Genomic DNA, 25,260 nt, shown 5'->3' on the forward strand with positions numbered 1-25,260 from the left:
TAAGATGGCTGCTGAGAGAAGAGCTGATATTTGCTGGGAAAACATGTTGAATTAATCAATATTTACTCTTCTAATAATAATTTTGTACTTGGAATTTCAAAATAATTACACTCAGCCGTACTGGCATAAATCAAGCACGTATACCGAAATATTTCACCCAATCCCTCTTCATGTATAATGTCATGAGTCAGTGTTTTGGGACTCAGCATCGGTGATTTCAGAAGATGTTGAATTAAAACACAAGAACATTTTGAGAAACAATAATTGTTGTTTGATTGTGATGGCAGAGACTTCATGTTCATGTCACTCAGCTAGAACAGTCAGACAACCGTTACTGAACCATAATGCAACGTTTACCACCAGGATGAGAAAACGTTTAAGCTCAGACAAAATATTCTTAACTCAACATCCACTTACTAGCCTACTTTTCTGGGGCTTTCAACCACATCTCACAGCGTTTATCGGCAAATGAAGTTTGCTATTACCAAGGTAAAGGATAAACTTTGGCTCTCAACATTTAAGATGTCATAATATCACTTTAAACTAGCGTCTGATCAATACTGGACTTTTGAGGCCAGAACCGATATTGACATTTGTCTGCCGATATTTGTTTTTTAACGTAAATGCATAACATAAGCAATGTTTTTTTTAAAAGGATCACAAACAGCAGGCTGGTGACACCTTCACCAAATTACTTCAAATCATCTACATCTTTGGCATTTCTGCACTGCAATTTTTTTTTATCTCCCAACATACAGTATACGCTGTTACCATGTATCTGTAATAAGCTAATATCGGCCAGTAATATTGGCCCTACATGGTTTAACTTCTACTAAACAAAATCCCAACTATACTGCATCGGATCTTACTGTATATCTCACTGTGTATCCACTCAACCAGCTTTACTTCTAATCTACACAACTCAATAATATAAAGAAATTCCTGCTCAGTGTTCGTGCAGTACACACAGGTAAATCCTTCCAATCTATCGCCTCGTTTGTTGGCCGTATGTGTACACACCCCCTTCGTAAAGAGAACTGGCTGTGTCACCTTATATATTCAACCCTCTAGCCAGCCTGTCGTCGTTTACGCTGCCATGTGCGACTGCCCCTGCCAGACGAGCAGAGAAGTATGTGGATTTGTCTGAACATGCTGAGCTTTTTTGGGTATGGACTGAAATGTGTCCAAAACATTGAAAACTGTCACGTATCACAAGTTGGCACTGAATGCTCAGATTATTGGTCCTGTTTATTCTTATTACCTGATCTAAATCAGGAAATTTGCTGACTTTGGCAAAGATTTTATACATCTACTAGTGTTAAGATGACATTAAAACACTGATGCACTGAGAGCTTTGGAATATTCTGCTATGTGTTATACTCCTCTAACTCAAATTGACGCCAGTTTTGTAAGTTTCCAAATGATACCCAGCCTTAATTGCACAGTAATAAATATCAGAGGCCCTGCATCAGTATCACAACGGGAATATCAAAGAAGACTACAGCACAGGTTTGGTCATCAGATGAACACCACACCAAGAAACAACTGCATTTCTAAGACTTTTCCAGCACACTGAATATGAAAACAGTTCAAATAAATCTACTCCATAACTAGGGAAACTCTTGATGATTCACTGTGGATACAAATGAATGATTATTAGCAGTGATGTTAGGCATCCGCATTGTGAATAAGAAAAAACAATCAGGAGATATCTGATCAGACAATATTTAAACATGATCAAACATTCAGTGCAGGGAGTTTAATTAACACAATTCAGTCGGAACTTAATCTCGCTTTATTGCAATACTTTGCTCCTGTGATTAAAGGATAAGGCTGGTGATATATACTTGTTTTATTGTCAACAAATCTCATGAAAAAAAACAAAACCAACAACACGTTAATCCGTCTGTCAATGCTGTCTGACTTCCTGTCTGTGGCTCTCAGCTCATTGGTTCCCATCGAAGATGTAAATCTTTAAAAACGGCTCACAAATAGTTTTATTTAAAAAAAAAAAGGCTCAGTTATTTCCTAAAGCAGCTGCTCACTGTAGTTTTTAACAAACGTCACTCAAACAGGAGGAAATGGTGCATCTGTTGGGGACTATTTTCAGCGGCGGATTAATCCACATCTGGTGCTATAGTGATCTCTATTTGGGGCAGCAGGACGGTGTGTGTGGGACTGAGTCAGAATAAACTACAGTGTGTGTGTTCATGGTGATGAAGGAACATTTCGCCCAGTGCAACAGTGATGACTGAAGTGATGACAGAAATGTTTTCTGTCCTTCAGTCTTTGTCAAACTTGTTTTTCAGTCTAAGTTAGCGCATCGAACATGAACATTTCTTGTACTGGGAAAATAATGAAGCTGAACCATATTCCCTGACTTTCCTCCAAAAGAATTATTGGGATTCCTTCTTTCTGCAGGAATATACCTCCAACTTGCACGGTATTCCAGGATTATTCCAGGATTTATTTTTGTTTTGCTCCAGCCTGGATGAAGTGTTTCTGGTGTCTGTGGTCGGTCTCAGTGACAGCCGGCCTGTGGGAACCAACTCCAGATCAAACAGAAGGATTTTAACAAGACCGACAGAACCTCCCATGAAAAGAACCTGTTGCTCGTGCAAGGAGAGTAAAACACACACACACACACACACACACACACACACACACACAAAGCCTACAGCCAGAGGCAGCAATCTGCTTTGTCACTGTAAATAACAGTATCTGGGTCAATGACAAATTTAGTTTCTGAGACAAAGACATAAACTAAAAACTAAATGCAACCTGAAGACCTGTGTCTGCTTATCACTTTACTGATCATATCATATTATTATATCAAAGTCTTTTTGTCTTAGCACACAGAAAACATGTACAGCTTCCACTTTTACAAAACAGGACAGCAAACTACACATTGTTAACAGTGCAGAATGAATGAAACTGTTAGATACCAAACTGTGTTGTGAAAATTCACCCTTTAAAACATAAGTCTGGTGATATTCTATAGGACCAAAATGTACCCGTCTAACATGTAGAGCTGAAATGATTAGTCAATTAACTGATTAGTCAATTGGCAGAAAATTAATCTGCAACCATTTTGATACATTTCTGAGCAAATGCCACAGCTTCCAGCTTCTAAAATGTGAAGTTACCAGTTTCTTAGTCTTCTATGATATTAAACAGAATCTTTGTGTTTTAGACTGTTGGTCAGAGAAAACAAGCAATTTCAATATGTTGCCATAGAGCTTCACTGTCGTCCAAAAACTATTAAAAACACATCAGTGAGGCGCACTGTTGCACTGGGTGACATGTTCCTTCATCACCATGAACACACACACTGTAGTTTATTCTGACTCAGTCCCACACACACCGTCCTGCTGCCCCAAACACTCACTACAGCACCGAATGTGGATTAATCCGCCGCTGAAAATAGTCCCCAACAGATGCACCATTTCCTCCTGTTTGTTTGTTAAAAACTACAGTGAGCAGCTGCTTTAGGAAATTACTGAGCCTTTTTTTAAAAATAAAACTATTTGTGAGCCGTTTTTAAAGATTTACATCTTCAATGGGAACCAATGAGCTGAGAGCCACAGACAGGAAGTCAGACAGCATTGACAGATGGATTAATGTGTTGTTGGTTTTGTTTTTTTCATGAGATTTGTTGACAATAAAACAAGTATATATCACCAGCCTTATCCTTTAATCACAGGAGCACTAAGCATTGCAATAAAGCGAGATTAAGTTCCGCAGCAGAGTGGAGAGAGACAGGAAACACAGGGAGCGAACAAGCTTAACTGAGGCATGCATGCAGGGGTCATGTGACTGACCCCTGTGTGTTTGTCACACTTTTCATGCCGAACAACAGTCTGATGGTCAGATCTGTTAAATGGCGCCGCTGCCACAGTAAAGAGTCCCAGCGACCTTCTGACCCGCCGACCTTTGTCAAGAGCTGGTATTGTCTGGGTCTTTATTGACCACCAGACACTCAGCTCTTCATTGTCTCTGCTGCTAAATGACATGTGTATTGATATGCTTTGTGTGTGTGTGTGTGCGTGCTGTCGGAGGACAACATGGGCTGAATGGACGCTCACTTTCTCACAACAGTAATTAAATGGACTGTCAGAGCTCCACGATGAACGAGAGACTTCGATTTACGGGATTTGGTCTAAAAAAGATTTTGCAATTTTGAGTTTAACTGCTCTTGTATAGTTTCTATTTTTTATTTCTATTCTTATTTTTATTTTTATTTTATACAGTGATGTTGTTAGGTCTCTAACGCCTTAAAATCCAAAAGGATGCAGTAAACTCACTGTTGACGCACCATATTTCCCCCCTGATAATGCTACACTGTGGACAACAAATTCGTGTTGAAATCATAGAAATAAACTAAAGAAACCTCGCTGTCAAAAAACCTGTTTCTAACCGTCTGCACATAAACTGTATCTCACCAAACGGGAAGCAGCAAACCAGGTAGTTACTTTGGTAACGACTGAAAAAACTCCTCAAACACCGTCTCTCTCTCTCTCACACACACACACACACACACACACACACACACACGATAGACGGTGAGTTAATTTTGTCACCACTACAGAAACACTAGGTAACTGCCAAAGTATGATAAGGGTGTCTGACGTTGACGGCCTTGTGCTGCTCTAACACCTGAACTTCCCGTCTGGGGATCAATAAAGGCTTATCGTATCTTATCTTTACGACTTGGTATCATTTGAAATGTTACCCATGATACCCGAGTGACTGTAACAACACCGAAACTATATTTGAATATCTTTACTAAACATATCTTTCTGCAAAACCTTTTCTTCTCAGGTTTAAAAGCCAAACTTGGAGTCAGACAGACAAGAAAGCAGTTATCATTTCTGGCTGCCATCTTTGTTAGCATCAAGAAATGGCAACACATCTTAAAATGTTACCAATATTTAAATAATCCATTTTCCAGGACACTTGCAAAGACTGACCATACTCACAGTCTTTTGCTGCTGAAACTAATCTTGGACTTGGACAAGTTAAGGTGTTAACCATCACTTACTTTTTAAATAAAAAAAAAAAAATGCACTGTTTTGTTTTAGTGGGCTTCACAAACAATCTCAGGGGGCATTCAAGAGCTTTCACCAGTCCAGGTGTGAAAATGTTGCAAAAAAACAAAAACAAAACTAATGCAGTATATTTTCAACTTGTTCCTCAACACACAGTGCACAATCAGTTTTAGGGGGCTTGTTACGCCCATGATGATTTATACAGCAACATCAGAACAACCTGAATGTTGTTTTGTTGCACATTAAAAGGTTTCCAGGTCACTTCATTGTTTTCCAGGACATTTAGGGAAATTGTACCCCCCCCCCCCAGGTTTTCCAGTCCTGGATAGATGGGAACCCTGCGCACATGTCTTTTAAAAAAAATGCCACGAATACGAGCAGTTCTTTTCAAGGTTTAACTTTTATTAATCTTCGAGGAAGTGTAATCTAAATGCTAAAATGTAAAAACAACTATTATCACATTAAGAGACACAAACTGTGGTTTTAAACACTGCAACACAAACTGTTCTCCTCCTGCTGCTGCTGCTGCTTGTCCAAACCTCCTGATAATTAAAAACAGGTCTTTATCAAATTATGGGCCTGACTGTCACTTTATGGCTGATCTGTAAACTGGCCGGGCCTGTTTATTGCTTACTGACACACTGTAATGAATATATATATATATGTGTGTGTGTGTGTGTGTGTGTGTGTGTGTGTGTGTGTGTAAATCTCATCCAGCTGCCACTCAGCAGCCAAGTTGTTTTTTTTTTTTTATTGACACCTGTGCAGCTGCACTGAGGCCAGAAATATGAGTCAGTAGAAAAGGTAAACAAGGTAACAACCTGCAGCCTGTTGCTGAGCCAACACACACACACACACACACACACACACACACACACACACACACACACAGCACAAGCCTAATTAACTTGGACCATCATTACATACAGTATACTGTATGTTTATGGCTAAGTTACATGTATAACTGTTGCCAAAGCACTTGTGAAGCAAAGGCAATATGCTAAGCTAATCAGGGCTGGATATCAAACCCCAGTATTACTTCGGTACAGACTGAAATGTGTCTGTTTCACCGAGTATAGAAAACTGTCAGGTACCAAAAGCTGGCATTGAATGTTTGATCAGATTTGTAATCTTATTCTTTGTTTTTTGTTCCTGATTTAAATTAAAATTTTGCCAATTTTAGACTAATTTTAATTTGAGCAAAGTTCTTGTGGTAACATTTAACATTAGAAAACACTCAACATACATGACACAAAGGCATAATCAGTGATCCACATGTAAAACAAACGGGTCACACAACCAAAATCCAAAACACAACCTGTTTTAAGTTCAAAATGGATTGACAGGTCCTTTAATGCAGGGACAAACACTGGACAACAAGCCTGTACTTTCAATTATGATCAGCTGAGAAAGACTCAAATTTGCCAATTTAAGTAAAACTTTTTAACAGTAATGTGAAACCCCCAAAGATTTCCCCAAGTTAACCATAACCAGTCACCCCAGCTAAATGCTGGACCGTTAACTTCCATAAAATTATAACATTATACCATAAATCTACCATATAGGTTACATGATTATACTTGTAATTTCTACAGTCTAAATGACTGATTAGTGCTTTAATTTCCGCCTACTAGTGCCACAAACTTTTCACTGCACAGTAACTGCATTTCTAGTCTATTCTATTTGTGTTATTTCATTTCATTTTTATTGGTTATTGTCATTCTAAAGCTTTTCTTTGCCTATGTAAAGCACTTTGAATTGCCACTGTGTTTGAAATGTGCTATATAAGCAAAGCTGCCTTTCCTTACAAACAACGAAAACACCATATAAACTCCTGCATTAAACGATTTAATAATATCTGTGATTTGTTGGATGAAGTTGCTGAATGACAGGAGGTTGCAGCTGAGAAACAACTTTAAAATAACTTTCCCTAATAAAGTTAATACTAACAGCAGGCGCTGTAAGTGCTGAATTAGCCGTTATTTACCTAAAAGCTAACCGCTTACACCAAACACAGGACCGTTAGCTTCCCCCCAGCAGTGATCCATAAGATAACGTTACGTCTTACCTCTCATCCAGTCCACCACTTGTTGCGGGGTCCACTTGCTCACCGCCTCCATTTCTCCAGAGGGTTTTAATTTATCTCTCGCTTCTCCAAACTACCGAATTGAACCGTTAATTAGATATAATTAGCTCATACTGACGCACGGAGGAGTTCCGTTTCAGCGCAGAGACAGACGCGGCACCAACGGCCCAACGGTCCGCCGCTCGCTCGCTCGCTCACTCACTCACTCACTGACTGACCGAGCTCGTGGAGAAGTTTACAAGAAAAGCAGACCGCGAGAGCCTACAGAATGCGTTAACCACGCCCCCCTCTATCCCTTCTCCTCCAATCCCATAACAGTAAGAGCTGACAGAATGCGTTAACCACGCCCCTCTCTCCATTCTCCTCCAATCCCATAGGAGTATGTTGACGATGCTTTCAGGTGCTGTGGGAACAACGGAACATTAGAACTTGATGAGGTTTAAAACTGTTTAATACAGCACATGGTTTAAAAGCGATCAGAGTCAGCTTTATTGGCCGAGTATGTGTACACAGGAACTTGACTCCGGCTTTAAGTTGCTCTCAGTGTTACACACAGAACAATTTACAGGAAGATAGAAATAGACATACAGCTAAAAACAAGGACAACAAAGCTGAAGAAAGATAAAACTAAACATAGAACTATTATGTACATACAAGAAGGTGAAAAATAGGTGTCTATACAAATACATATAAAAAGCAACAATAACCAACAACATACAGTGTCTATATACAAGTCAAGTGTTCTGTAGAATAGTGCAAAGGAATAAATATTGAATGGATAAAGTACTAGATTACTTTGTAAACATGAAGTGTGTGGTTATGTACAGTATATGCATGTATACATGTCTATATAAAGTATATACAGTGTGCAGGATTTACAGATGGGTGATACGTACACGATGTTGATGATTTTAACTTGTGTGATTGCTCTCATGTACATTATTTTTGGTCTGATATTACTGCTTTTATAATTGATCATATCCTTCCCGAATTTATTTCATGTTTTGATCATGTGTTGTTTAATTTCCATGTCTATGCCATGAATAAGTATAAGCACTGCTGTATTATTAACCTGATAATTCACTTTTTTCATTCATAAGAGTAAATGTATCAAATTCAGAAATAAACTCAATAATATATGCAAACAATTCTTCTTGAACTTACAAATGTATGTTACCTTCAACGTGTCTTTTATGTAATTTATTTATTTTTTACTGTACTAGAAAGAGAAATATATGATGCATGAGAAAACACCTTATAAGCCAACTTCACAAGCAAGAGTTCTTCAGGCTTTGAGCTAAAATACAAGTTGTAATACAAAGATTTGGTTCCTCCTTAAACCATTTCTTTTTATGAATATGAAATCTTAAACTACACACAAAAATACACATTTTTATCATTATTTTTAAATCTCCACGTTGTAAATCATGTAATCCCATCAGGTTTCCCATTTCATTTATCAACCAAGTAAACTTATTTAACCTAAATATTACATCATTTATTCTAAATATTGAAAAATGGAAACTAAAACCTATTTATACAAAAACAAATGCAAACAGTTTTTCACAAAGTGTAAATGTATAGACCATGTGGACTCGACCAGGGTGATTCTTTTTACATTAAAGCAGGTGAAATGAAAACTGTAACACTGATTAAAAAATTAGGGTCTTCAATTTTCATACAATATGATGTGAGAGTTTACAGTTTTCATAGGATATAAACAACCCAAATGTAGAATCTTGCAACATAATATACAGAAAAATTTTAAATTTCTTTTGGACTTTTGAATGAAATTAGCAACAGGCTAAATATCAGCACTATGGTAACATAAAATGCATGCAAAGATAGATGAATTAATGCACGTAAAGTGTTTATCCAGCCCGGCCTCCTCTTGACCGCCGTATGAAACAAAGTCTTCAAATGAGAGATTCTCACATTAAAAAAGCAATTCCTTCAGCCTCTAATCAGATCTTTCATCTGCTGAGCTCCACAGCAGCCCTGTCATGTGTGCTGGGTGTTGGCTCTTTAAGCTTTTTTAGGGTCTGCAGACGTTTCCCATGGGAAGAGCACGTCAGGCTCTGCTCGCAGGGGCAGAGCTCTGAACTGTGCTGGCTGAGAGGAACATCAACTGGGAGTGAAAACACAGAGATTGCATTATTCATTGTACTCCACAATCTGAACATACAACACAATGTTTGTCCTAAAAGTGTATCTAGAGGAAATGTCATGGGGTCAGAAAAGTACAGTAGCAAAATCTTTCATCCAACCTGCGATATTTAACTTTACATTAACTACCGAACACTGAAATAAAACTGAAAAATTGCCATTATCGTACTAATTACACATTGGCTTTCGGTGAAAACCACAAATCTTTTGACATCTTTTCAGACATTCCCTCATTACTTAGACTCTAAGTAATGTGGCTCCCAACTTGTGACCTTTGAAAACAAAGCCGTGTTAAAATTATGTCGTAATTCACAAGGAAAAAAAAAAGCATAAAGAGAAAATCAGGGGAAAAAATAATCATTTGGTGCAGCAGCAATATGATTTTTCTGCTTTCCTAAATTAATTATAAATATTGTGGGGGTCCTGACCCATAGGTTGGGAACTACTACTACTACTATTACTACTCTTTATCATTTTTTGTTAATATTTTCAAAAAGTCAAGTCAATTTTATTTATATAGCCCAATATCACAAATCTGCCTCAAGGGCTTTACAATCTGTACAGCAGATGACACCCTCTGTCTGTAGACCCTCGATTCAGGTAAGGAAAACCCCCACCCCCCCAAAATAAAACCTTTACATAAAATACTTTCAAAGGCTGCAATATAAAATTGTAGCATCATGCATCTGCATGTTCACATTGAACTTTCACAAGCAGTGTTTGTGAAAAACTGCTATGTCTGACAGCACCTGAATGCAGCATTCTGAAGAGCTGGTGTGGGCGGGGCTTCCTGCTCTGATTCTTGTTGGTAAAGTTCATGAAGGGTCCAGAGTGGTGAGGGCTCCTTTTACCTATATTTAATGTGGGAGATGGAGATGAAAGGTGTGTGAGAATGGTTTAAAAAAAAAAAGAAAAAAGAAAAGAAAAGGAAATTCAGTTGTACAAAGTGAAAGTTTTGGACTTTCAGTTTAATGAATATGTATCTGTCTCTAATCTAATGAAGATGAAGGAAAACAGCTGTGTTAATGGGCAGTAGTGTTGATGCAACTATGAAAAAAAGTGTAAAAATCAACAGTGTTTTATAAGCTCACAGTCACACCCATCACAGCTAATTCCCTTTTTGTCTGTTCCCGAGCCAAAAACATTCTACAAAACGTTAACATTTATTAAAAGTTTGGTATGTTTGTTCTGAGAAACTCTATTAGCTTCCTTAATATCTTCGCACCAAAGGACCAGAGCCTCTGAGGATGACTACCTCCAGTCGTCCTTCTCTGTTCTTGTTAGCTGTAACACACCAACTTGAAGGACTTGAAGATCCAGCTGCAAAAATTTCCAACATCATCATTACTGAATGCCTGCAGTCACATTGCTGTGGGACTTTTGTTTTAAACCAGTTAAATGATTTCTTGATTTAAAGAAATCCTAAACTTGGATGGATCCACTACAGCTGACTTGTAGAGAAACATCGCCCTCCATTGACACAAATCAGTAAAAGCAGGCCCAGTACACATGTCCCATAGAAGGATAAATAAACACATTTATATATTTATTTAAATAAATGTTTGACTGCTTTCTTTCTAATAATATAATTAAAATGTCAAGGACCCAGGAACTTGAAATGAATTAATATCAAAACCCTCTGTTTCTTCTCTTAAAAGATTTCTTAAGAGGCTCATGGTCTGTTTTTTATTATATTTTTATTATTTAATTTAAGCAGATTCAGCCATGTTACCAACAACTATTATACTACAGGCAGAAGAGTGAGGAAACGGAGAAGTTATTATTATTATGGCAGCAAATTAAGATAAACACTCAGGGGTTATATTTAATCAAGTATGGATATACTGAATTGTTTTTCTTCACATTAATAACACATTACACTTAGGGCATAAAATCCCTTAATTAGAGCCTCCGTGAACAAAAGACCTTTTACTTTTACTTAATGTTATTATTGTTATTGTCATTAATGCCTTGATTTGAGGAAGGAAATAAGAACAATTGGTTTGTTGTGTCTCCGGCTGTTCTCACTTTTATTAGTTAATTAGTTTAACCTCCCTCTATCAATCTCTCCTTCCCTCATATGACATTTGACCTTCAGTTTTCATTGTGCTCCTGTATGTGAGATCTTCTCGTCCTCGCTCTGAAAACACCAACAGCCAATCTCTATAAGCGATTCCTGCTAGAGGAGGGCTGAACCGTGGTAACCGAGCCATATTTACCCTGAGCCGGCTGCAGCGCCGCTCTGGACAATAGCTGCAGATAAAGGTGCCCGAGACTGGAACAATATATATTATTATTATTATTATTGTACACACAGCAGCTCAGGAAAAGGACTGGTGGAGTTACTGCAGTGTTAGGGAGCTGGAGAGCCTGAAAACACTTTGATCTTCTGAAAATAAAAACTCAAATTTGATTTTTGCTTTGTTTTTTGTACAGTTATACAACTGCACTCTCCATAAAATGTTAATAGTAAGCCAGGTTCATTTATTTAATTTTATTTAAGGAATTTAAAACGGTCTGTGTGTCTTTGGTTGTGTTACTTTTCAGTACACCACATTTTGGTGGTAGTTATTTTGCAGTATAATCAAGTACTATAATTAAGTTAAAGTTGTTAATTTACGTTTTGCCATAGCCTTAATTCAGTGGCGGAAACTAAGTACATTTACTCAAGTACTGTACTTAAGTACAATTTTGAGGTACTTTACCAGTTACTTTGCAGATTCAGGTTAATAATACAAAAAATAATCAACAAATGTAGGATGTAATATTATAGATTAAGATAAAACTTCCCCGGGGGGAAATTCACAAGCTGCCCAGCAGATAAAGTAATTAAAATAAGCTCCACCTTTACCTGCAGCAACATTAAAGTGATGAACATATTAATGCATCAATAATTTTAACTCAATAATATAATATACATTATTCTGAAATAGGCCATTCTGCATAATGAGTACTTTTACTTTCGGTAATTTAAGTATATTTTGACCCTAATACTTTTGTACTTTTATTGAAGTAAAATGTTGAATGCAGGACATTTTCTTGTAAAAGAGCATTTCTACACTATGGTATTGCTACTTTTACTTAAGTAAAAGATCTAAGTACGTCCTTCACCTCTGCCTAAATTGTTTTTAAGAAGTTAAGAGGTTGCACTTTGGGTAATGTAGTGGTTTCCATCAGGAGAGGGCGCCACAGATTTATCTGACGAAATGCAATGGCAGGGAGCAGGCAATGATTGTCTATGTAAAAGATGCATCACTCTGAGGTATAAAAGAGTCATTAATTCGAAGGAACGATTTATCAGAAAGGTTCCCTCAGTATCTCACAGATTAATGTCAGTTTTAGTTTGTTTTTGTATTCACTCAGTATGCATATCATTTGTTCCACACTGCCTTTGCACACAAAAGTATTAGCATTTCTGCTATTTATTTCCTCAAGCGTTAGCTAGCTAGCTAACATTAGCTTAGCCTAAATTAGTGCCTCATGTGTTTTCATTACATTCGAGCCACAGAGCTAAGCATGTGTTAGCTTAGCTTAGCCTTGGTCTGTGTTAGCTAACGTTCAGCTAATACTAACCCCAATTTGAGTCACAGAGCTAGCATCCGTTTTTCAGAAAGATAAATCTGTTGACCAACACTTAACAGTGTTTCAAAGTTATTCAAGAATCTCAAAGACTAGTGTAATCATCAGGATAAAATATATATATATATATTTTCATCCACTGCACTATAGAAATGAAGGTTAAAAGATGTTTTACCTGTTTGTAAATTGTGACTATTTCCTGAAATGGTAGCCGGAAATTATCTCCTTGTTCTGTACAAAGCAGAGAAAATGTGTTATTGTGTATAAAAACAGTTCATATTATAAAGTAACGTTAAAAAAAAGATACATTCATTTATGGCTGCAGTCTTTGTTTGGTTTAGTAAATAAATAGCAGTTTGGCTAACAGTTTAAAAATCCTTTTTTATCATGAAGTGGATATATTATCTTTTTTTATTCAGATTAGAAAACTTTAGAAATGTCTGAGGATTCTGGAAATATCTTAAAAACAGTAAGTAAGTGTAAGTGTTGGGCTTTTCAAAGATTGTGAGATACTATCTTTCAGAAAAACGGATGCTAGCTCCGTGACTTGGGGCTAGTGTGTTAGCTAGCGTTAGCTGTGGTTTGAACATAACCAACTGATAACTAAAAGTAACATTTGAGCGTAAAAGTTAACTCTTGATCTTTGAAACAGTAGTTTGACAAAAATAATACTAGCCTTTTCTTTCTTTCACAGTTGGTCTTCCTCAGCAGATGGAGTTTGCTTAGCTAGCTGTCATTGAGAGAGCTCAGCTATCTTGACAATTGAGCTGTTGCCATGCCAATTGAGCAAACTCTAAATACTATACTAAATTATATTTAATTTATTTATTATCTTGTCAAACAGTAGCCAAAAATAATTTCTGGTCACTTTTACATATTTTACAATTTCACAGGGGTTACCCTGGTTTTTCACTCTAGCTAGCTTGTTGGGTTTGTTTGCAGAGACTCTGGCTGTCCGGTCCCTGGAAATGCAGTCAGAGTGAGACCTCTTCCGGTGGCTCCTCCTCCCCGGTGTGAGCGACAGATTGTTTCTGTGTGTTTGTAGCTCTGATAATCAGATCCGCATGAAGCTGGAGCTGCTCGGTTGAGCCGCTGTCTGTCTGGGAAGTTCGGAGAGAAACGAGACAAGAAAAAGTCTGACGGTTCAGTCTACCTGCTTTAAGTCTCCCCCCCACCCCCCTCCAGGCCCGGGGGGACCGAGTACAGCGGAGGAACCGGGACTGGGCTCGTTAAATTCGGCCGTGGAGCGGCCCGAGCTGCCGCTGGATGGGAGTTTAACGCACATTTCTTGTTTTCTGCGCCGATGGAAGCGGAAAACCCGCCCTGCTCTCAGAGGTAACGATGCCTTTAACTTCTCTTTTCATCCGTGTGAATGCAATAAAAAGATCCTGCGGGAGGAGAGCCTGTTGCTTTATGTTCAAACTTTATACAGCTATACTCAGTTGTTTTAATATCCAGATGTGACAAGAGAAAAGCTACACATGTGAAAATCAACCGAGCAATTAATAATAATCATAATTATTATTATTATTGTTATGATTATTATTATGTTTTGGTGTTGCATTTGTTGTTCTGTGGTTCCCCTGGCAAACACAGGTGAGCAACATGGAGAAACATGACTATTAACGATATAGAGTATGAAGTTTTCAGTAGTATTCATGGTCACAGGGGAAAAAGTCACAGTTATGAGTCAGTCACATGGATTTTAATGTGTTATTGAACTAAAATCTTAAATTGTCCTTAAAATCTGGAGTATTTAGGACGGACCATGACATGAGAATTTGTTACAGTACAAAAATGATCAACTTAAATGAAAGGTTCAGGTAAGTTCAGACTTGCAATATATAATATAACATGGCACTCCTTCCTGTCTGTTTTAACTACAGATGCTTAAAGGGTCCATTCACCCAAAGCAGCCTAAAATAGGAGAAAATATGTTTATTTGTCTATTGTTTTGGTAATTTGGTTGACCTGAGCGTTTATTTTATTGTCTGCAGATGTTTCACAAATCAAACTCAAACATAATGTTATAGAGCTATAGTTTCTGCAGCGGAGGTCTAAACTCTGCATGATATAATATTTGGCACAATTTGAAATGAAAACATGCTACGACGTGATATAGTTCTTGCAGTAATATAGGAGTGATGTTGAATTCATCCAGAAAACTAAGTTTACTTGCCTAATTAGAGCACAGCTGATACTGACAGATGCCATTATTGATATTTGAGGTTCAAAGACTGAAACGGGACAAGGTTTTTGAGTTTGACTAATTCAGGAAAAGGCCAACAGGACGTTAAAGTTCGTAGTTCGAAAGATTCCTTAAACACAAACATGTTTAAAATAGAAACAGGGCTTCAGGGCTGGGTGATATTTTGGTATTACATAATGATACGTTTTTAATGACCTTACTGCACCTCATGACATTTCCTTTTATCCTTATGTCCCGAGTGACCTTTCGTGTAGGTGACTTTGTAAAGACTTATTTTTATCTTCTGATGATTTTAGAAGTTATTACGAGGATACCAAATGAATTTATGTTAAAGGAAAGTGACAGCAGTAACAGTCTGAATAACTGCAACATTTCTATTAAAACTGTACATATACTATATATAGGGAGAGATAAACTTTTGGGAATAATCCTTTAGTTGCAAATAAACTTCCACACTCTGGTCTAACTTGCAACAGTACATTTATTTGCGACGTTTCGGTGCTAGACCTTCAAAGCATCAGGCTTTCCTTCGGCTCGTCCCTCTCCTACACACCTGTCTCAAGAAATGATGTTGGGAATAATTCTTTAACATGTTGTCTTTGATTCTCAACAGATGCGGCCAGTGAAAACAGTGAAGAGAAACTACAGATCTGTAGTTTCATGGTTGTTTTTCTGCTCGCAACACGATCCACAGTTCCACGCAGCAGGAGGCCTGCGGATGTTACTGTGTTTTAAAACTCTTTAAAGTTGACCTTCCCAGGATCCTGAGCTTTTTGCTTCAGGGATTTTTTTGGTTCGTTTCTACCTGAGAGATGCCCGGCAGCGAGAGGAAACCTTTCTTGCAGGATTTTAGTGTTGAGAAATGTGAATTGAGGCAAACAAGGGGACAGAAAACGCTCGGCTGATCGACAAACCCGAGCAGTCGGACACTTTTTTTGGATGTCGTTCACCTACGACGCGTCTCTCCTGCTTGCACGACGTCACAGATAGCAGCCAATGTCAGCCGACAGCAGCCCGCCGCCGTCGCTGGCCTCTCCGCGTTCTTTCCCACCCTCCCTCAGCATGCTGCCCCACCCACCCCGTCGCCGTCCCCCAGCCCGCCCGCCACCCTCTGCAGCCGGCTGTCCAACGGCAGCCAGACGGCCCCCAGCCCCACAAACTCACGATGCTCCGTCCATGGAGTCTCCTTCCTGCTTCAGATCGGACTCACCAGGGAGACGGTCACCCTCGACCCCGGAGACCACTCACTGTCTGCTGTCAGGGAGCTCGTCTGCTCCATCGTGGATCAGAAGGTACATTTCGCAGACTTTATTTGGCTTCTGATCTTTGATCGTAGGGGGTCATTTCTTATGTGTGCTACACTTCCACTATGAGATTTTCTTTTTTTCCAGAATTCCAAGTTTTACATTTTTTGCCCAAAATGAGAAAAATGTTCTCGTAATTATGGGAAAATATCTCAAAATGATGAGATCCTTATCTCATAATTACGAGACCTTTTATCTTGTGGGTTTGTTGTAGCCATGAGATACAGGCCCGGTCACACCAGAACGTGGCACAGCAAAATTCATGCATGTACTCTATTTTCGCCAGATGTTTGGCTCTAGCATCCTGGCGACATGGTGACAACTTGCAGGGTTTGTTGGTGAACTACTGTAGCTGGCGAGCTAACCGCTAACCATGTCTCTTTCGTGGAGCACAGTGGAGACGTCAGCACTGTCAAGACGGCTTGGTATTGGTAAACGGCACAAATTTGTGTGTCAAAGTTCATCATTAAGTAAAACTGGTGGTTGCTCCATTAGAATCAATTGGTTTTGCTGCTTTAAAAGCTAGTCTGACTGGGCCTTAAAGGTCCAGTGTGGAGGATTTAGTGGCAACTAGCGGTGAAATTGCAGTTTGCAACCATTTGAATACCGCTCGCCTCACCCTCCCCTTCCAAGCGTGCAGGAGAAACTACGGTGGCTGCGAAAAAAGCAAAAGACCCTATCTAGAGCCAGTGTTTGGTGTGTCTGTTCTGGGCTACTGTAGAAACATGGCGGTGCAACATGGCGGCCTCCGTGGAAGGGGACCCGCTCCCTCTGTAGATAAAAACGGCTTATTCTAAGGTAATGAAAACACAACGATTCTTATTTTCAGGTGATTATACACTAATGAAAACAGACTTATGAATATTATATTTCATTTCTGCCAATAGTTCCTCCTAAATGTCACACACTGGACCTTTAACTATGATAAAATGTCCCAAATGAGTTTTTTTTAAATTTGTAAATAAAATGTGTTTCCATAGAAAGGTTTGCCGTTGCAGTTGCGATCAATTATTGCAAAGCCAGTGTGACTTAGCATCTCGTAACTATGACAAAAGATTTTAGCATTATGATCCCAAAGTCATCTTCTTTTCTTCTGTAAACACAATGCGGTTCCACAGAAAACATCACACTATTTTGTAATCTGATCGGTTCTGATTCATACTCTTCCAGTTCAGTTGATTTTTATATTGGACGCAGAGTTTTGGTGAACCTGGCGTAACCAACTGATAGTTCAGGCATCTGCTCTCAGCTCGACTTTTATCTCTCACCATCTACTGGTTTTACCGCTCGCACTGAACACACCACCTGTACTTACTGCACTCCGCCAACACACACACACACACACTCACACACACACACACTCTTTGCAAAACCAAATAGGTTCACCTGTTTTGCAGGGCATGACGGCGGAAAGAGAGGAAAACCCGATGATGCTCTCATTTGAACTTCTTCCAGTAACTCCCACTGTTGCATTTCCAACCTCTCAGTGACTGATTGGTTGGTTAATTGATGAATTTATTGATTGTTGCGACTGGTCTTTCAGTCAGTGGTTGTTGAGATATTTTGCTCTGGAGCAAAGTGTTGGACAGACTAACTAACTGTACCTTTCACATGCAGCTTTGTTGTCATACACTTTCACTTGTCGTGTCTTGTCACTGGCTAAGGAAAAGGTATTTTCACAGGGAATGTCACTTCCTGGTCGATGTTGCTGTGTCAGCACTCTTCACTTCCTGTTTCACAGCTGTGTGTTGTGTTGGAGGAGTAGCAGGGTGGTCAGTTTGTTTCTCAGTGCTGCTGATTGTTCTCACTGTATATGAATTGATGAGCCTGGGTTGAGAGACCTGTGTCAATCATGGCAAACGTGTCCAAACTCTTTTTCATGGAACAGTAAATATTCGAAGATATATATATATAACGAAGATGCACTTTAGACAAAGTTAATTATCTACTGAGAGGTGAACTGTATGTGGACAAAATGAACTGATTGCATTTTTCTAGAGAGAATTTGGGGGTTTTCTCATTCACTTCAATTCATCTGTGTGTTTTGGTCCAGTATCTAGTGGTCATTAGAGTAACTGCAGCTAAAAGCGTCAACGCTCAGGTGTGGTGCCTGCTGTTTGGAAAGCTGGTGGTGACTAAAAGTCACGTGATGTGATATCAGCATTTTGATTTGCTGTTGCACTCAGTTAGGGCTGCAACTAACGATGGAATAAAAAGTAGAATATTTCCCTCTGAAATGTAGCGGAGTATAAAGTAGCATAAAATGGAAATACTCAAGTAAAGTCCAAGTACTTGAGTAAATGTACTTAGTTACTTTCCAGCACTGCTGCTTTGTGCTGTGACAGATGATATTTAGGCAGGGTGATGTTACGCAGAATATGGGAATATGACAGCTACTTGTGAATTTTCTTAACTGATTTAAAAACCAGAGCAGAAATGTCCTTCAGCAGGTGGAACTAGGTTCCACTTTGGCCTACAAAATGACATCATCACTGGAATTTTCTCCTTCCTGCTTTTGTGTCCACATCATGGAGCTGTGAGCTCTTGTCTGTGGGTGGATGGAAGCTTCGGGTTTGATGTGCTGCTGTTATGTCACCTCTCTCCTGCCGTGTGTGTGTGTGTGTGTGTGTGTGTGTGTGTGTGTGTGTGTGTGAGTGGTAAAGGGGGTTAGGAAGTAGGGAAGTTCCCCTCCTCTGTAGTACGACCTCCAATGTACGCACACACACACACACACACACACACACACACACACACACACACACACACACACAGAGTCCCATCCTGGATTGTTTAATGAAACTCTTTACTGAATGATGACTGTTGACATTGACTCAGATCACTCTGTGTGATGAACCTACAGAGGATTATCATCAACTCTGCAGCTCTGCAGCGCCTTTTAGCCTCTTTTTAGCTCGTTGTTTTGGTTTAACAGCACATTTACTGTTCTGTCGCTCTCATCAACCTCCTGCAGCAGCAGCCGGCAGCTGTTTTCCCAGCTCCCTGCCCAGCACCAAACAGCAAACAGACAAAGTTAGAGACTAGATAGATAAATAACTTGTGAGAAGTGGAGCAACTAGCAACTAAAGAGCCAGATATTTATTCTCAGGAGTTGGTGGAGACCAAACCAGAGCTAAGAGGAGAGTGAATATTGGACTCAGAAAATCACAATCAGTCAGAGAAATTGAACTTGACTTTCATGTATCATTACTTGATAAGAAAAAACATTGTCTCGGTTCATTTTGATGTTTAGGCGATGAATCAGTGAAGTAGAGCGGGCGAGTGTCCTGATTGGACGTCATGAACCTGGAATCTGTTCTTCTGTTATTCTTGAGTTGGAAAAATATAACTATTTAATTTAAAGTAAAAGTGTAACAGTGTAAAATATGGGTAGCAAGTTCTTCCCAATGTTACAAAGGTGACCTGCTAAAAAAAACAAACTCTGGTGACATTTACAACCATTTTCCTAAAAACCTATTTCACACTCCTGAAATAAAAAGGGATTATTGGATCACAATGACGATAATGATATAGTTCAATGAATATGTAAATAAATGAATAATAAGGTCTAAAAATGTACAAATAATCATTAGACTGTAAAAAGTTACAGAAAGACATAAATTTGAGATCAGTAAAATAACACGAAGATAAACGAATACAAAGACTGTAAATAAATCTGTAAATAAAAACCTTAAACGATCATTTAAAACATAATAACAGCATCTCCGGGGGTCCGAGGGTCCGAGTACTTTTTCCAACACTCATTATGGTCATGACATTACAACATTGAAAATCTGACGTAATGCAACTTTAAAGCGGACAGACCTGGTTACCCGTTTACATGATGTCACCCCACCTGACAATTTGGATGCAAATGAGCGTCAGATATCCTGGTTAGATTTGATCCTTTAGACAGAGCAAAGTAAATATTAAACCCAGACCTGTTTCCTGTTAGATGACATTAGTGAGATGGAAACTAACCCACTTCCTGGTTCTTATCCGAACAACAGGTACAGTAGGTGCAGGTGAAGCAGCGGCGCTAAAGGTCATTTATATTTTGACATTCAAGGGCTGCGTCAGCGTCTCAGTTGGACGTATTTTAAATGTGACTGTTGCACTGCTACGATTCAACAATAAAACTTTTGTGCCCTGAATTCAGACTTCCAGGAATGCACTTCCTTCCTTTGCGTTTTTTCATTTACTTCAACACTGTTCAAGTTTTCTTGTAACTGCCTAGTGGCCGTTAGAGGAACTGCAGCTTGAGACTCATTAAGACTTGTGCATTTAATCATTCACCCAAAATGTTAGTTTAAACGACAGCTTAGAGGAATGAGAGGAGAGCACAGAACTTAAAGAGATGCTATAAAAAGGATAAAAAGTGATTTTATAACACGATTTAGTTTCAGACAGCAGCTGTGTGTGTTCAGGATCAGAGCTCAACTGGAAACGTGGTGCTTTTCTGAGGATTTTTTGTCTAATGAGAAGACAAATGGAGTTTGAAAAGTTAAGCCGGGATTTTAAAAAGTTTAAAGAGAGTGAGTGTGTCAGATAGACACTGTTAATGGTTGTTAATTCAATGTCTTACAAAATAAATGACCGGATTAAACCTCCTCACTTAACATTAAATCACATAAAAAAACCCAAATTAAATAAGACAAATCCAACAACACCTGCACGTATGACCTACTTTTGTTCATTTTGGGTAAGCTTAGCTGTCATATTTTTCCTTAATTCATATTTTTACCATCATTGTCATTAATATAATCCAGTTTCATTCACCCTAATGGTTAATAAGTTAATAGGTCAATAGGTTTTAAAACCATTTTCTTTTTGTTATTCAGTTCTTCTCAAATTGATGATTAAAGTTTCTACACATGATTTATACATATTGAACATACTGACAGAAAAGTGGAATGTGGGAGTAAGACAGAAAGAGGAATCTGATCATTTGTCAAATGCAATAAATGAGAAACTATGACACTTTATTATCGTTTTGTTTTTTCACCGATTGTGCAATGAAATTCAAATTCAGCTGATAAATCATGTGTTTTATTCATTTCTCAACCCCTGTAAATAATGTTTTGATCACTTGTTGACCAGGGCTGGTATGTTTCAGCCTCTCAGACATAAAGTTTGGTCTTAAATGCGTCAAAAAGAATGACGTAATATTGCTTTTATTCTTCTAATTAAGAATAAGTACCATACAGATACTTTGGTTTATGACCAAATTCCTGCAGAACTAATGACATTCCCATCAGCCTCAGCTGTACTTAGCGTTTAGTGCTAATTAGCAAATGTTAGCATGCTAACACACCAAACTAAGGTAGGGATCATGGTAAACATTATACCTGCTAAACATAAGCAGAGAGTTCTCTGTGAGTTTCTCCTGGTGTATTTCTGCTGTAAATATTCACTGTCTCAACCACAGATTTATTTAGGCTTTTCCATAGATTAATCAATTATTAGGTTTAGATAAAGATGAGTGAAAGACTGATATAGAATATAGAAATGAACGGTACCCTGTGGAGGATCTGGCCACTAGAAGCGCTACGGAGTGATGTTTTTTACGGGTGGGTCCCCATGCATGCACCTTCTGTAACATGAAGCCAGGAAGAAGAAGACTGCAAGCTGGCAAACACGGATGTTAGCAATGCACAGTTCAAATATTAAAAATAATCGTAAATGTTTTATTTTAGGAAAGAAATACATTCAAACAACATGTTTTTTTAGACCTCAAGGATACACGCATTTTGGTGAGAAACACTGAATGTGAACATGACAAGATAACTCCGCAGGGCGGCTTTTAATCATTATTTTAAATCTAAAATGATCTTTATCTGTTGTAGAGAAACATTATTATCTGAAATCTATATAATGCTGCTCTTTGTTTGACTGATACAGTTGTATAGTAATATAATTAACAGAATTCTGTTTTGCTTTAACTTTGCCATAAGTTTTCCTCAGTTAGTGTTACAACTGCTGGGGATCTCAAACCTTTTTATTTCTCAGTAAAACATGGTGGATGTGTCCTTCTTTCCACTGGCCTTTACAGAGCAGTTTGTTTTCTTCCTCTTTGGTTTTTGTGCAGTGTATGTGTTTTTAGTTTTGGTTCCCTGTTTTGCCCCCAGTTACTGGTTCAACTGACGGTTCCAATACTTTCGTCAATATGATCATAGTGTCTCTGTAGTTCTGTATATACGTCTATAAAATCTGTTAACATGGTTTTGATATCCTTTTCACTCATGGACAGATAAACAGGACATTTGCTGCTGTTTTGAACTTTATCAATGATGCATCACAGCTTAAACCAGCTGGCTTAGTTTCTGTGGTCGTGTTTCTGCTGAATGAATCCAGAGGAAACACTGAGGTCACTTTAACTCACACACACACACACACACACACACACACACACACACACACACACACACACACACACACACACACATACATATACTGAGGTATCTCAGGAGGAACTACTGTATGTTGTTGTGGTCACAGTGACAGATTTGGAGCATAAAGCACTGTGTGTGTGTAGGGCAGTGATTTATTCAGTGTGTGTGTGTGTGTGTGTGTGTGTGTGTGTGTGTGTGTGTGTGTTATCCTGATAGTGATGCTGTAACACTGAGGAGATAAACTCTTGTCTTCTCCCTGTGTTGGTCCACAGGAAGAGCAAGGTACTAACAGGGTTTGATTCCCTCTGTGGTTTGATTTTTTAAAGGCATCTTGGTCCCTTTTAGCCATTTTGGTCCAGACTGAAATATCTCAACAACTATTGCCATGACATTTTGTACAGACATTCATGGTCCCTGGGGGATGAATTATAATAACTTTTGTGATCCTCTGACTTTGTAATCTAGCGCCATCATCAGGTCAAAGTTTTAATATGTCCAATACTTTGATTTATGACCAAATACCTGCAAAACTAATGACATTCCCATCAGCCTCAGCTGTACTTTGTGTTTAGTGCTGATTAAAAAAAAAAAAAAAAAAAAAAGCCTCACTGTTACTTACTTTTCTCCATTGATGAAAAACAGTTGGAGCTTCAGGTGTATGTGGTTTTTCATTTGTAGCATTCAGCAGTGATTTCAGCCTTTTAACAAGTGGATGAAGGAAACTCCCACGCACTCACACACTGGCAACCTTGACCCACTCAGCGCTGCTTCCTGTTGTTTCCTGAGCGAGGTGACAGAGCGAGTGGATGCAGGGAAAACAGCCGCACTGCTGTTTACCTTCATATTTCCCATTAGTCCCTTTTAGTGTCTTCCCTCCAGGCTAATTGCACATGTACGACGAAAGAGTTGAAGAGTTTTATAGGAGCTGAAAGGCTCTTAGCTTCCGGCAGCGGAAGGCGACGGCTGTTTTTATCTGCAGGCTCCAGTGTTTTTATAAGCTGCTGTCAGATGTGTGAAAAAATATGAAATGATAAGCTTAAATGAAATGACACCTATGTTCATTATTGGATACTTTTAATAATAATTATTATAATTGTAATGATATCAAATCATTTAGATCTTAAAGTTATAAGTTGTCCTGGGAAATTATTATGTTGTCTCATATAAAATATATATTAACTAATTAATTCAAGGTTTCCTACAACATATTATTGCAGAAGCGTCTGATCAAGCCCGGTCCTCTAATGTGAGAAGAAATTGTTACAGTCTTAATGAAATATAACATTAACTTTCAGGGGAAAAGAGCAGACGTGCTACATCACAGTGTAAATGAGTAACTAAATTGATAGCGAGATAATGATTCGGCTCCGCTGGTGACAGTGACTGATCAATCTAGAGTTGATTAGTTGATTAATCGATTAGTTGATCAAAAGAAAATTAACTATTTTGATAATCGATTACTCGTTTAAGTAATTTTTTAGGTTTTGGACTGTTTGGTTAAATAAAAGAAGCAATTTGAAGACGTAAAACACAGTGAGTGAGCGATGTTAACTCGCTAACGACGCTCATGCTCATGTTCATTAGTTGCAAACGGATACGTTCAGTTCACCGTTCACCAAAAACATGAGCGTGATCATTTGAGCGCGTTCTTGCACAACGCTGATATAGTATATCTTATGCTTAAAATAGTAATTTGTGTCTGATATAGTTTTTCCTCCACAGAGCGACAATTTTGCTAACGCGGCTGTAGACTCTTAGTCTTGTTTTCATATCGCCCCGATCTGACTGCAAGAATATTTACTCCTTTACATTACACCACATACCAGAATTGTTGTAAAATTTGGAAGCAATTCAAGAAATAGGCACATGAAGTAAGAAGTATGAATCATGTTTTAACATAAACTTCATGAAGCAGTTACAGTGTGTTTTTTTTTTTGTGTGTGTCTTTGTGGACCGGATGTTGAGGGTGCTGTCCTCCCTTTTTAGAATCAGGATTACTGGGCTCCATGAACACTTAGTCTCTCTGATAATGGCATGAGTGCTGCACAGATTAAGAGGTGATGGATATCCCCGCGACCCGGTAGAAACATGGCCCAACGTTAGAGACCGAGACGTCTCGGCCCCCCTGCTCCGGCTCCTGAATCGGGGTCACAGGTCGTGGCAGGGCCTGGAGGTTTTGGCCTCTGTGACCCTGACAACCAAAACTAGACTGTGCAGTCGTCAGAAATGTGGCTTCAGTTTGGTGAGGGAGTCTGAGAAGAGTTATAGAACGTGAAAGGGATCGTGTGTGTGTGCGTGTGTGTGGGTGTGTGTGTGGAGATTAAACCTCGTTAATGGAGGATTAACCATAAAGAGGGGATCAGTGTGTATTAAACACACACTCTTATCCATTAACAGAACTCTTAGTGTTTCTCTGCTCACCTCAGAGAATGCAGCAGCTGATGACTGGCTCTAACGTGATTGGACGAGAGGCCAAATG

The 25,260-nt window shown here is 38.7% G+C and overlaps 2 protein-coding genes and 1 long non-coding RNA gene across 3 annotated transcripts in view; 1 reads left to right on the plus strand and 2 right to left on the minus strand.

Moving 5' to 3' along the window:
• The window catches only part of cnksr3 (cnksr family member 3), a 43,846-nt gene extending 36,470 nt beyond the window's left edge, over window positions 1-7,376 (minus strand). The window contains exon 1 of the mRNA XM_044169068.1: window positions 7,117-7,376. Coding sequence (XP_044025003.1) covers window positions 7,117-7,168 — 52 coding nt within the window. The 5' untranslated portion in view covers window positions 7,169-7,376. The remainder of the gene's footprint in view (window positions 1-7,116) is intronic.
• Window positions 7,377-8,321: 945 nt separating this feature from the next.
• On the minus strand, window positions 8,322-13,114 carry LOC122863095. The gene is made up of 3 exons (XR_006374906.1): window positions 13,055-13,114; window positions 10,050-10,151; window positions 8,322-9,262 (listed from the first exon to the last, which is right to left on the minus strand). It is a non-coding gene; the product is annotated as an uncharacterized LOC122863095 (long non-coding RNA).
• A 446-nt stretch (window positions 13,115-13,560) lies between these two features.
• Window positions 13,561-25,260, plus strand: part of LOC122863030 (serine/threonine-protein kinase D3-like) — a 45,188-nt gene continuing 33,488 nt past the window's right edge. Inside the window, 3 exon segments of the mRNA XM_044169059.1 lie at window positions 13,561-14,214; window positions 15,702-16,150; window positions 16,153-16,380. Coding sequence (XP_044024994.1) covers window positions 16,085-16,150; window positions 16,153-16,380 — 294 coding nt within the window. The 5' untranslated portion in view covers window positions 13,561-14,214; window positions 15,702-16,084.

Source organism: Siniperca chuatsi, linkage group LG16, assembly GCF_020085105.1.
Source record: "Siniperca chuatsi isolate FFG_IHB_CAS linkage group LG16, ASM2008510v1, whole genome shotgun sequence".
In the NCBI taxonomy this organism is placed as follows: domain Eukaryota; kingdom Metazoa; phylum Chordata; class Actinopteri; order Centrarchiformes; family Sinipercidae; genus Siniperca; species Siniperca chuatsi.